Here is an 11,855-nt window from a genome sequence, read left to right on the forward strand (position 1 = left end):
TTGATGGTCTTAAAAAAGCATTTTATTTATATACATGCAACAAAATATCTATTGTCGGTTTTACGTTTAGATGGTTCTGGTTTGTTTGTCGGGGGTTTAACCTAAATGTGGTCACCTCCACTGAAATAGAACAGCCCCTTAACAGCATTAATTATGTTCCCAGAATGTAAGAACAACAGTATGTAGAACCACAGGTATGTAAATATACAAATCAATAAAAGTTAAAAAAAAAAAAAACTAACTCAAAAACAGAAATAATTTGCACTGTGTTAACAGATGATGAAAAATAGGAGCCGTCTTAAATTATTTGTAAGTGAGCCTCTGCTTCCAAGCATAAACATAAAGCAAATATTTAACAACTATTCGAAAAATTTTTTCGAAACATTTTTTCCCTAAATGACTTTACAACTTGTTAATATTGTTTTTTAATTGCTCAAACCAGTGAACTACTTGTTTCTACCCGGACAAAGGATTCTGTTTCACCGAGTGGAAGTGAAGTGAAAAGTTATAGACTAATAGATTTTCTTCCTAAATGACTTTACAACTTGTTAAAATTCTTCATCATTAACAGGCGCCATACGTTACAAACAGTTCTCACAGTACTAGTAGCGACTAGGAGTCTATAACAGCTAACTACTTACCATTTCAGAAAACGTAACGTTAGTCTTGACATAGCACTACGCTGTAACTCACCATGTTAAATAATACAGTTTGGTCAATTTTGTGTCTTCTGTCTCTGTCTGCTGCAAGAGTTGGACATGCGAAGGGTAAGAAAAACGTCGTTTTGTACGTAGAAAAACTCAAGTATAACATAATACAGAAACACTACCTGTAGCGATTTAACGTTAGACGTGAAATCAGCTGTTATTTTCACATTTGATTCAGTTTTTAAGGAATCATCGCTTAGCGGGTTGCTGACAAAACCCGAATGTAAGGCTTTTAACTAGCATGCAATGCTAGTTTCTATATCTCAAACAAACTGTGGTGAGTTTACCACAACGAAAAATGTCAATGTCTCAGTAACTTGACAATTGTTAGGTGTTGTCTTCGTCTCATGATGTCAAATTGTGAACAGCCTGATGAAGAGGACTGTTTAAATACAAATTGTCTTTGAACCAAAACATTTAGTGGTTGAATTATGGATCAGACTTGATCCATAACTTGGCACACGTAGGCTTTTTAAGATGTCTAAAACTAAACCAAAACAAATCTTATTTCAAATTATTAATACATCTTACCCCGGCCTTTAGAAAACAGAGATGACATATTAATGTGTTTGCTGACTTAACCTTGTTGTTCCATATTCAAACATAATTATTATAATGTGTTTCTGCTTTCAGACCAAAGTGTTGTCAAAGTGATGAGTAAAGAAGGACATGATGTGATCTTACCCTGCTCCATCAGCACCAGAGAGAACATTGTTCAGAAAGTCTTTGACTGGAAGAAGGATGATCAGAAAGAGGTTTTCCTCTATGATGCTGGAATTCATTACAACAACGGTCGTACAGGTCAAGATCAGCAATTCATAGGACGGGTCTCACATTATCCAGGACAGCTGGAGTTTGGCAACGCTTCCATAATTATCCGAAGTACAACCGTGATTGACAGCGGCAATTACTCCTGTGTGTTTCCACGTATTCAGCCACATGCACAAATATTCAAAATTCAACTTTTAATTGGTGAGTACTTCTTTCTAAACAGCTGATTCCTGATTTGTGTGTGTGTGTGTGTGTGTGTAAAGAGCTTCTTCTATCCTTTTAGCACCACATATTGTTTTTTTGTAAATTGGTATGAATCTTATATCATATTTAAAATTCAATTCAACTTTATTTGTATAGCACCAACTCACAACAAGATATTCTCAAGGCACTTTAACAAAGACAGAACTATACCGACGTGTAGACAAAAAGCCACATTTAAAACACAGCTCCAAAGCTGTGGAGGCTGAGAGGGAGACTGAGAGGGAGACTGAGAGGGAGACTGAGAGGGAGACTGAGAGGGAGACTGAGAGGGACACTGAGAGGGACACTGAGAGGGACACTGAGAGGGACACTGAGAGGGAGACTGAGGACACAAAGTTAATGTCATGCAATGTTGACATAAGAGTGGGGGAAAGAGGGGAAGACTAAGCACTAAGCACAACTAAGGTTGGAGATGGTGGGATGAATTCTTTCTGTATAAGCTACAATTTTATTCATAAAGTCATGAAGTGTTGCTGCAGCAGACTGGAAGGGTTGTAGACCTGAATGAGGGACTTGTACAATGAGTTTTGTTGTATATTCCAGGATGTAGGGTCTGATGTTTCTGATGTTGTAGAGGGCAAATCTGTATGTGACTGAGGAGATGTGGTCCTTAAAGCTCAGTTGGTCGTTGATGACGACCCCCAGATTTCTGGCTGACTTAGTGGAGACGATCACTGTAGATCCAACGTTGATGTTGTTGTGTTGAAGGTCTGACTGGGAAGACAAGGACTTCGGTCTTGAAGGTTTTTTGTGTTAATAAATTTGCAAAGCTTTCAAACAAACTTCGTTCACATTGTCAAACTACTTGTGTTCTGAAGGCTAAGTAATGTTGCAGATTCTAATCCTAATTATAATTATAATTATTCATAATTAAAATTAGAATTCATCGCAGATGTGGTGTTGTCTAAAATTATGATATGTTAATACTGTATATATTCTCAGTGGGTGTTTGGCCTTGTGTGGATGCACTGATGTGATGATGTGATTGATAAATCATGTTCTCAGTGGTGATTATTTGCCATTGTGTGCAACATTATCTGAAAACATATTCACATTGAAGGTACTCAACTGTAATGTAGAGGTGATCTTACTCGAATCTGACGCTCCTGACTCTTCAGCACATACTTCACTCCAGAGATCGTTGTTAGACAAACATTGAACATTTATTGGACTTGCTTCTCAACTTAGCCAATGACAGATCAATTGTACATACAACGTTAAGCACAGTGATCTCACAAGCACGTTCACTAGCTGTTTCATCAAACAAGTTTCCCAAAGTATGTCTGAACTCACAGAACTCACAGGACTCGCAGAACTCGTAGAACTCGGTAAGAAACCGTGTGCCTCTACAGCTACACACAGAACCTTTTCTTCTACCTTGTTGCAGTCCACACCTCCTTGTACTCAGTTCCTCTGCTTCAGTTACTGTGTCACGTCTGCACCCTTCAGTAGCTGAGCTAAAAACTGCATCTCTCCTTAACAAACCCTTAGCATTGCATTGTTTCCTTGACCACTGGTCAACAAACTTAAAGGTAAACTATCAAAGCCATATGATGTCACTAAAGACATCATCAGTACATAGACACATCACAAACACACATTACATAAACAATTACATTACACACACAAGCAAACATTACATAAAACAAGTAACTAAACTAACCCCCTTGTTTGGCTCATACAACTACTGTGACATGTAAAACTACAAGTGACGCTCACCTGGGATTAAGGTGGATCTGTCTTTAAAATCTGCCCCTGAAAAGGGAAAAAACAATGTTAGCAGAGTGCGTGGGATTCTTGTAGTAATGTAATTAGTAACATGACGTACGTGTATGGCTGTTTCTGCAGCTATGATCTCCATGGCAGGTGTGTAATGGGGGGCAGAACTCACAGGACTTTTGTAGTACTGTAGCACACACATTGTACATTCAGTGAAATCCTCACTGATTGTATTGACTCAATCTTTAAAGGTAACATTAATGTTAGAGTCCATGTTATTCTTTAGGAATTTAACAAGACGTATCTCTATTGCTTTTTGTGCAGCCAAAATCTCCATGATCAATATGCTGTTATACTTAGAGCTGGGGAAAAATTACAATCCAATTCCAGTTGTCTGATCCAGTATCATTTAGCTTATGGCTATTGTAGATACGGTGGGTTTAAAATGATTAATTAACAGATGTTCTACTCCTGCTGACAAACCGTTTCCTTGTGTTAATTGTCACATTAATGTCACATCAGTAAAGAAGTTTTAAGTCACGTGTTACAGACATGAGGGGCAGTTTGCCAGTCAAAATTATAACCATGAGAGCACGTTTCAGTGCTCCTCAAATTTATAGTTACTCTAAATTAAATGTAGCGTAAACTGTGACATTGTGAATTTTAACATGAAAAGAAATTAGTTTTATTTATTTTATTGTTACAGATATTAATAATTAGCAGATGGTCCCTTACTATGATGCACCAACAGGTGCAGAGATTCATGCAGTGGCTGCTCTGTTTGGTTTGGTTATTCATTGTAAAAGAGCCGACGTAATGTTCATATCAAATACTTGTCGTTTTTGTTTTGGTGGAGCTGACACACATCATGTTTTTGAGATACACATAAAATTCACCCATTACACACCTGCCATGGAGATAATAGCTGCAGAAACAGCCATACATGTACCTCATGTTACTAATTACATTACTAAAGAATAAAATGCACCTGCTAACATTGTTTTTTCTCTTTTCAGGGGGAACGTTTAAAGACCGTTCTAACATAATCCCAGGTGAGAGTCACTAATTTTACATGTCACAGTAGTTTAGGCACAAAAGGTCAATAGAATATATGGATTTATCAGTCATCAAAACACAGAGGTTTACTTTCTATTGTTCCATGAGTTCACCAGCACATCGTTCCCTGAAACCAAGTCTTAACCCTCAAAAAGCTGGATAAACATGAGCACCGTCCATACTTTGTCAAAATGTCCTCACTTTAATAGTAGAAAATTCACACTGGTCCTTTATCTCACACTCACACACACAAACACATACAGAAGCTGAAAATGATCACACTTGAAAAGCTGGAACCAAGAAAATGTGGATGTGATTGGTTTCTAAATGAAAACAAGTAATATATCAGTGATGGTGTTTAGTGATTAGTTAATTAACACATGATTGTATAATTGTTTCAGTTTTCATTAATTGTCAAATGCTGTTTCTCCTCTTCTGCATTTTCTTTTCTTCCATTTCTAGTAAAAGTGATGCACTTCATAAACTGATGTTTATGTGTTTACAGGTGCAGCTCAAGAACCATACGTAACAATACTTAATGCCACTGAACACAAGGTTCTCATGAAGTGTGAGGTCCGAGGTGCCTTTCCACAACCTAAAGTACAGTGGCAGGACAGTGATGGGAAAGTCCTTCCAGCTGAGGAGCCACAGGTCTCATACAGAGACCATCACTACTCTGTCACCCTCATCACCACTGTGACCAGGACAACAACAAACCAGTTCTACTGTGTAGTGACACAGGACAACATCAAACACAGGACGGCTGCTGACATCTACGTTCCTTTCTGGGGTGGGAATTTTTTTAAGTTTACTACTTTTCAGATGTTTTTCATTGGTCATTTGTTTTTAGGTTTAACATTTTTATTGTCTTGTGTTGTCCATGGTTACTGTACATGACCTGCACTTACAGTCTTTGTTACATTATCTTTTGTGATGTGTTTCAGACACCAAATGTAACCACTCAGCTGGTACATTCATTGGTGTATGGGTCTCTGGAGTTGCAACTGTAGGTGGCCCCCTAGCTGTGTTATTGGTCATAAAGCACATCAGAAAACGTCAAAAGAAACGTAAGTTACATCACATACAGACATGAATGTAACAGTCACTGAGCAAATACAAAATCCATTTTAAATATTTAATTAATTAATTGGAGAGAAATAGATTATTGGATAATGAACATAATTATTTTTAACTTAACTAACATTCATCACTATCAACTGTCTAATTTTTTATGGTCCACAAATTCTTTTTATTTATTATCAAAACTGATTTATAGAAGATGTTTTTCTTTTTTGCAGGTTCTGACCAACAGACAAATCTTGAGAACGGTGCTGCTGTCCCACTCACCTAGAAGGTGTTTGATAGTTTGATATCTATTGTGAATTTCCATCCACTGTTGTTGGGGTTGGGGTCATTAATATATGGCAGCTCCACACAATTTAAAGCCTCTTAAATGACCAAATTTACACAACAAATGCAAAACAAAGGTCATATTCAGCCTGTTCTCAATACTAAGGTGTCAAAAAGCACCTCTTTGTCAAGTCCCATTGAGTTATGTGTTTATGCTTAGAGCAGCTGTTCCTGATTGAGGCTTGAAGCTGTGAGCTTAGTTCAGATGGTAAATGGTCTGTGCTTTTCTACCACAGGAACTCAAAGCGCTTTACACTGCTTCTTATTCACCCATTCACACTCACACACCAATGGGGCTGATGCAGGTGGTCAACACTCACTGGGAGCAACAAAGCTGGGGTTCAGTTTCTTGGTCAAGGACACTTCGACAGCAGTGGATTGAACCAACAACTGAGAGATTGGTGGACAACTGCTCTACCTTCCTCCACCAGAGTCAGCCTCAATATTTGAGCTTAAAGTGAAACAGTGTCATAGAGGTGGACGCCGTGGTGCATCCACAAGACACACGACTTTTCCACAGGAGACCAGGATTCATACACAAAAAGCATAGTGAGAAATTAGAAGTTTTATTGCTCATCATTGATTATGAATATTATTTTTTTTCCCCTTTCGGCTTATCACCTACATTCAGGGTCGCTCAGTGTAACAACCCTGAATGTAGGTGATTATTGTCCGCATGTTGATTAGGCAGCTTTTACATCGAATGCCCTTTCGGACCCTCCCCAATTTCTACCGGGTTTGGACCATCATTGAATATGAATATTTTTACATTTACATGTTACAATGAAATTTGTTCCATGTTCCATGTGTCTATGTTTCATGTGTCCCATTTTATGTAATTTTTAGTCATTATCCAAATTTCAAACTTTCAACTTTTGAACAAGCATTTGTAATATTTGGGAAAATACAAAGATTTTGCGTAGACATTCCTAAAATGTTTTTTTACATTTATATATATATTAAATAAATGTTTTTTTAACATTTATATATGTGTTAAATAAGTGTTTTTTATGGATATAATATGTGACTTCCTTGAATGTTTTCATGTTAATGAAAAACTAAAGAACAGGTTTTACATCTTTTTGTGTGAAAACTACAGTCAGTTGCCCAGATAAGAACTTGAGCTTATTGTAATTACAAAATCAACCTAATGCATGTGCAAAACATTTGTTCAGGCTGCACCTCAACTCACATAAAGAAGAGTCAGAAATTCTACATTGAAAAATAGTTTGAGCACTTTATTAATTTCTATGTGTTTATAGATAAATGGTAACTGGTCCACACTTAAATTTTCCCTTGTGGTACTCGAAGCTACACTGCTTCTCATTCACACTCTAACTAAGTTGGGGATCAGTGTCTTGCTCAAGGACACTTCGACATTGAACCAACAACTGTGGGGGACGACCGCTCTACCTCCTGTGCCACAGTCGTCCTAAATTATTATATACATACTGCACAATTAATTAACGGTCCCCTAAAATTAGCAGTAAGCAACGTAAAGCACCAGGGACATTAAGTTTTACTCTAGTACAATAAAAACTAATGTAACATGGCTGTTACACTGTGACCACTGTTGTGAGTGGAGAGACTAACTCTGTATCATCATGATGGGTCTTTTCCACTGATGGACCTTTCTGACCTTTCTCTCTGTTTCCACTGTGATCTGAGCTACTTTGGAGAGAAGTTCATTAACACTCACAAGCTGGATTTACAGTATGAATTAATTGGAAGCATAAATCTTGCTTAAGGTAAAATTTCAGCCCCCTCTCCAGGTTGTCACTGCTGTCTGTGCTTGGTTCAACATAAGCATTGTCACGTCTCGATTATCAGAACCTTGTGGAAACATAAACTCATTGTGATTCAAGGTGACAAAGAGACTTCAGCGAGTTGATCGTGTCACATTTCTGCAAGTTTTTCATTTGACAAAATGTTCATTGTATTAATATGGAAAACTACATCATCAGACTTAATCTGCACATGCATCAGTTGAAGCTGAAATGAAATCTACCAGATTTGCTCAAAGGGACCATGTAGATGATAAGTTTTTTTATAAATGCAATGTTGTTTTTATGAAGTCATTACTTAAAGAAGTTATTTGTTTATTGATCAGTTTTCCAAAGTCAGATAAATTCATGCTTCTCAGTTCTGAAATCTGAAAATAAAACCTACAAATGTTAAGTTGACTTTTCATTTACACTATGAAATTGATCATCATGAAATTACTGTAGAGTCACATGAGATGGAGAATGTGAACCTGCTCTCACTTCATTCAGATCAGCTTTTATACTGAAAGTTATTTCATATTCAAGTAAAAGTTCAGGTAGATGGTTTTGTGCCTGACACTACTGAACAAAGTAGAGAAGAAGAATGAAGTAAAAGAATGAGCATCCAAATATACTTAAAGTAACCTAAAGGAAAAAAACACATTCCTCAAGAAAGGACACATTAGGTTTTATTTGAGATTTGTCAAACAGCAGCTAAAAGATTTTTAGCAGCTAAAAGATTTTTAGGCCAAACGGTAAAAGATGCTATGGTCAGATGAGACTCTTAGAAAACTTGTAGCCTGAAAACCAAGAGTTATGTTCTGGAGGAAAAACAATACAAGTCACCATCTAAAGACCAACATACCTATAGTGAAGCGTGGAGGTGATCGCATCCTGTTGTGGGAATGTTTCTCTTCAGCAGGGACCAGCACACTTGCCAGGATGGAAAGGACACTGATACATTGATACATTGGTACTGATGCATACAAAGCAATGGAGCCTCAAAAGATCATCAACAGCAGAGGTTTAGGACGCACACAGATACTGTGCTTCCTGTGGGCCAGATTATGTCAGAACCAGCATCCTACAGAATGTTGGTACATCTGTGTGATGAATTGAGTTGTTAAAATAAGCAGTTCCTCAACATTAGGTTAGAAGTTGAAGAACTTAATTGGTACCAATAACTTACACATCCAGCTCTGAGCTCAGATTGTTCAAAAGCAGCCTGTGTCTGTCGAGTTAATTAGAGCTTTGGAGACAAGACGGCACATTAGTGTTTGACTGTACTTATTTAACAGTGTTTTCTTTATCGTGCAGTAAGTTTTAACATTTTTTAGTTTAATCAGTATTTTTGTGTTTAATTGTATTTTTAGTTTTATTAGTGTCATTAATTTAAAATCATTTAATCTTTTATCTTTCTTTATTTCAACATCAACTTGAAATGAGTGAAGTCTGAGTGAAGTCTGACACTAACTGCAACCTGATAGGTCGGAGCCAGGCTGTAGTGTCATCTGATAGACTGTTACCTGGAGACCAGGGGTAACACTGAGGCGAGGAGAAGATGAAACTGAAGAAAACGAGCCACAAAGGAGCAGAGGAGGAAGAAGACAGGTGACAGAAGAAGGTGTTGTGGAGCAAATGGAGGAGCAGTCAGAACGTGCTGTGATCCGGTTCAGTCACTGCCAGAAGGAGATCTTCTGTTTCTGTCTGCCAGAGCAGTGTCCGTGCTGTGGGGAGGAGCTGAGGGGGAGCAGGCTGCAGGAGGCACCAGTCAGCATCCCCTCACCCCTCACCAATGGACACAAGACCTCCTGCTGCCTGCTGGTCACACCTGCACATGACAACGAGGACAGGTGAGCAAAAAAAAAAAAGAATTTTCTGACCTCATGGAAAACCCACTTTAAACCAGTTTAACCCAGGTTATGCAGTATAAACCAAAGTGGTTTTAGCATTATTTGTTCACGGTAGACACACACACACACACACACTCACACCTAGAGGCTGTTCAGTAAAACCACACCACTAACCAGCTCCATTAAAGCAGCTGGGGTTTCATGTCGTGCTCAAGAACACCACAGTGATGTTGATGAGGGATGAGACAGCGACCTTCCAGCTACAGGCTCACTTCTCTCACCTTTAAGCCACCACTGCCCCTGTTTGCCAGTCTAACCCAGTTTAACCCAGGTTTACTAGTCCTACCAGTGTGTTTCTGCTGTTTGTTCCTCAGAGACTTTGATGGGACGTCAGACCTGCACACCGGCATCTCCAACACCAAAGGTGGGACTCAGGGTACAGAGATCAGAGAAGCGTCGCCAGTTCCATTCCTGGCAGCTTCGCTGTCCTCAGTGTGACCTGAGTTTTATATTATTCCAGCAGTTTAACGGTAGGGTCAGAAACCAGTGAGGACACCTGTATCTAATGGTTCTGATGGACTGACTGAGAAAATATGATCGAGCACTGACCCCAGTCAGACGTTCCAGTCTGACCTTCCTGTTTAATGTGTGTGTGTAGGGGTTGTGTACAACTACACTCCAGGAGGGGTCTGCAGAGACCAGACTAGGTGGGAGCGCTGCATCAGCGTTCCTCTGGTTCGACCTGACATGTTCCACCTACTGGCTCAGTGGGACCAGTACCTGGACCGCTTCTCTGATGGACCAATGTGGGACCCTGCCTGGCACAGGTACTCCTGAAACCTGTTCAGGTCTCTGTGACCACCGTGTCCCCTTCTCTGACCACCCATCTCACTCTCCTCACCTATCTCTTAGGTTTGATGAGGATCACCACAACTGCTTCAGTTTCTGTCTGGGCTTTATTAACGGGGTCCTGGCGGTGGAGGGCCGGAGCCCCCTGAGCAGAGACAGCTTTGCTCACACCTTCATCCTGCCGAGGATGAGGAGGGTCTCCAAGTACACCACGCTGCACCAGCACATCCAGAGACACCAGTACTATGTAGTAGACCAGCAGGAGGACCAGCAGGAGGAGACGCCAGTTAAACCAGGACTATTTCAGTAAAGCGTTTCACAAAGGACTGTAAACCAGTCTGACCTCTATTGTCATGGAAGCTGATCCTCCAGGTGCTGGTTTCCAAATGAGTTCCTTCAGATAGAGCAGGTGTCAGGACAACAGTCAAAAACAGCAAAAATGACCTCAGATTTAAACCTGCTCTAAATTTTGAGACAAATTCTGACTTAGTACAGAGATTAACAAAACCCAGGACATGAACTGTACAGATTCAGCTTTATTTTAACCCCAAATCAGTCGCTTCTGACTTACTTTAAACCATCTGTTTAGGGAGCAGTTTGATGTTTTAGTAACTGATTATAACTTTTGTGCCTGATGTAATCTGTAACATGGGGACAACAAACTAAACTCTTGCTCCAGATTTGAGAACAACTCAGAGAGAAAATGTTGGACAAAGAAAACTGAAGCTAGTGAAGTAATGAGACAAACTGTTTATGTGGGTGAAAGAGTTCAGTTGAAAGTCAGTTGTATTTTTATTTCCACATTGTTACGGATGAAGCTGGTGGCATGAGCACATATTCTGCTTCCACCTCATGTTCCCTTCACTTGGGTTGGACCCTCTCTACTCCATCCTCACACCTGAATGAGGCTGAGGTCTAAACAGGACCATGAAGCTGCTTCTGGGAAGCTATTACCAGCATATGTGTGTGTACACGTTAACTACTGTCTGTGAGGATACATGTTCACAGTCTGTGTGTATTTTTATTATTTTCCTTTGTCGAACATGTTCAAGCTGTGAAATGTTTCTTATAACTGTTGTAACTTTAACAGTTTATCTTATTAAACTAAAATAACAACAGTTTTAAATGTGTACACACACAAACACACACACACATCAACAGGTATAATTTAGCACAAAATGGTCAAGCAAGATAAAACTTTACGTTGATGAAGAAGAATCTCACGGATATTGTCTTGTTTTGATGGTCTTAAAAAAGAATTTTATTTATTTACATACAACAAAATATCTATTGTCGGTTTTACGCCCCTTAACAGCATTAATTATGTTCCCAGAATGTAAGAACAACAGTATGTAGAACCACGGGTATGTAAATGTACAAATCAACAAACGTTTTAAAAGAAAATCTCTAACTAGAAAACAGAAATAAGTTGTGCAGATGATGAAAAATGTAAGCCCCCTTAA

The 11,855-nt window shown here is 39.0% G+C and overlaps 2 protein-coding genes across 5 annotated transcripts; both read left to right on the plus strand.

Moving 5' to 3' along the window:
* The first annotated feature begins 482 nt into the window (after nt 1-482).
* Nucleotides 483-8,145, plus strand: LOC137127874 (butyrophilin-like protein 10). Of its 3 annotated transcripts, XM_067505392.1 has the most exons (7): nt 483-767; nt 1,341-1,679; nt 4,478-4,513; nt 5,023-5,307; nt 5,462-5,584; nt 5,816-5,871; nt 6,164-8,145. In XM_067505392.1, the coding sequence occupies exons 1-6, from the start codon at nt 695-697 to the stop codon at nt 5,866-5,868; spliced, it is 909 nt and encodes a 302-aa protein (XP_067361493.1). In that variant the 5' UTR covers nt 483-694; the 3' UTR covers nt 5,869-5,871; nt 6,164-8,145. The 3 variants fall into 3 exon arrangements, with proteins under 3 accessions (XP_067361493.1, XP_067361492.1, XP_067361494.1); XM_067505391.1 differs by having other exon boundaries at nt 5,816-8,145; XM_067505393.1 differs by lacking the exon at nt 4,478-4,513 and having other exon boundaries at nt 5,816-8,145.
* A 383-nt stretch (nt 8,146-8,528) lies between these two features.
* Nucleotides 8,529-10,731, plus strand: mkrn2os.2 (MKRN2 opposite strand, tandem duplicate 2). 2 transcript variants are annotated; one of them, XM_067505396.1, is made up of 4 exons: nt 8,529-9,543; nt 9,918-9,967; nt 10,202-10,370; nt 10,456-10,731. In XM_067505396.1, the coding sequence occupies exons 1-4, from the start codon at nt 9,329-9,331 to the stop codon at nt 10,700-10,702; spliced, it is 681 nt and encodes a 226-aa protein (XP_067361497.1). In that variant the 5' UTR covers nt 8,529-9,328; the 3' UTR covers nt 10,703-10,731. The 2 variants fall into 2 exon arrangements, with proteins under 2 accessions (XP_067361497.1, XP_067361498.1); XM_067505397.1 differs by having other exon boundaries at nt 9,346-9,543; nt 9,918-10,073.
* Nucleotides 10,732-11,855: the final 1,124 nt, after the last annotated feature.

This window comes from Channa argus, chromosome 5 (assembly GCF_033026475.1).
Source record: "Channa argus isolate prfri chromosome 5, Channa argus male v1.0, whole genome shotgun sequence".
NCBI lineage: Eukaryota > Metazoa > Chordata > Actinopteri > Anabantiformes > Channidae > Channa > Channa argus.

Coding starts and splice junctions, on each gene's coding strand:
- LOC137127874 (XM_067505391.1), top strand. CDS start 695: ATGTTAAATAATACAGTTTGGTCAATTTTGTGTCTTCTGTCTCTGTCT. Junction 768..1,340: donor AAGAGTTGGACATGCGAAGG/GTAAGAAAAACG, acceptor TTCTGCTTTCAG/ACCAAAGTGTTGTCAAAGTG. Junction 4,514..5,022: donor CCGTTCTAACATAATCCCAG/GTGAGAGTCACT, acceptor ATGTGTTTACAG/GTGCAGCTCAAGAACCATAC.
- mkrn2os.2 (XM_067505396.1), top strand. CDS start 9,329: ATGGAGGAGCAGTCAGAACGTGCTGTGATCCGGTTCAGTCACTGCCAG. Junction 9,544..9,917: donor GCACATGACAACGAGGACAG/GTGAGCAAAAAA, acceptor TTTGTTCCTCAG/AGACTTTGATGGGACGTCAG. Junction 10,371..10,455: donor TGGGACCCTGCCTGGCACAG/GTACTCCTGAAA, acceptor CCTATCTCTTAG/GTTTGATGAGGATCACCACA.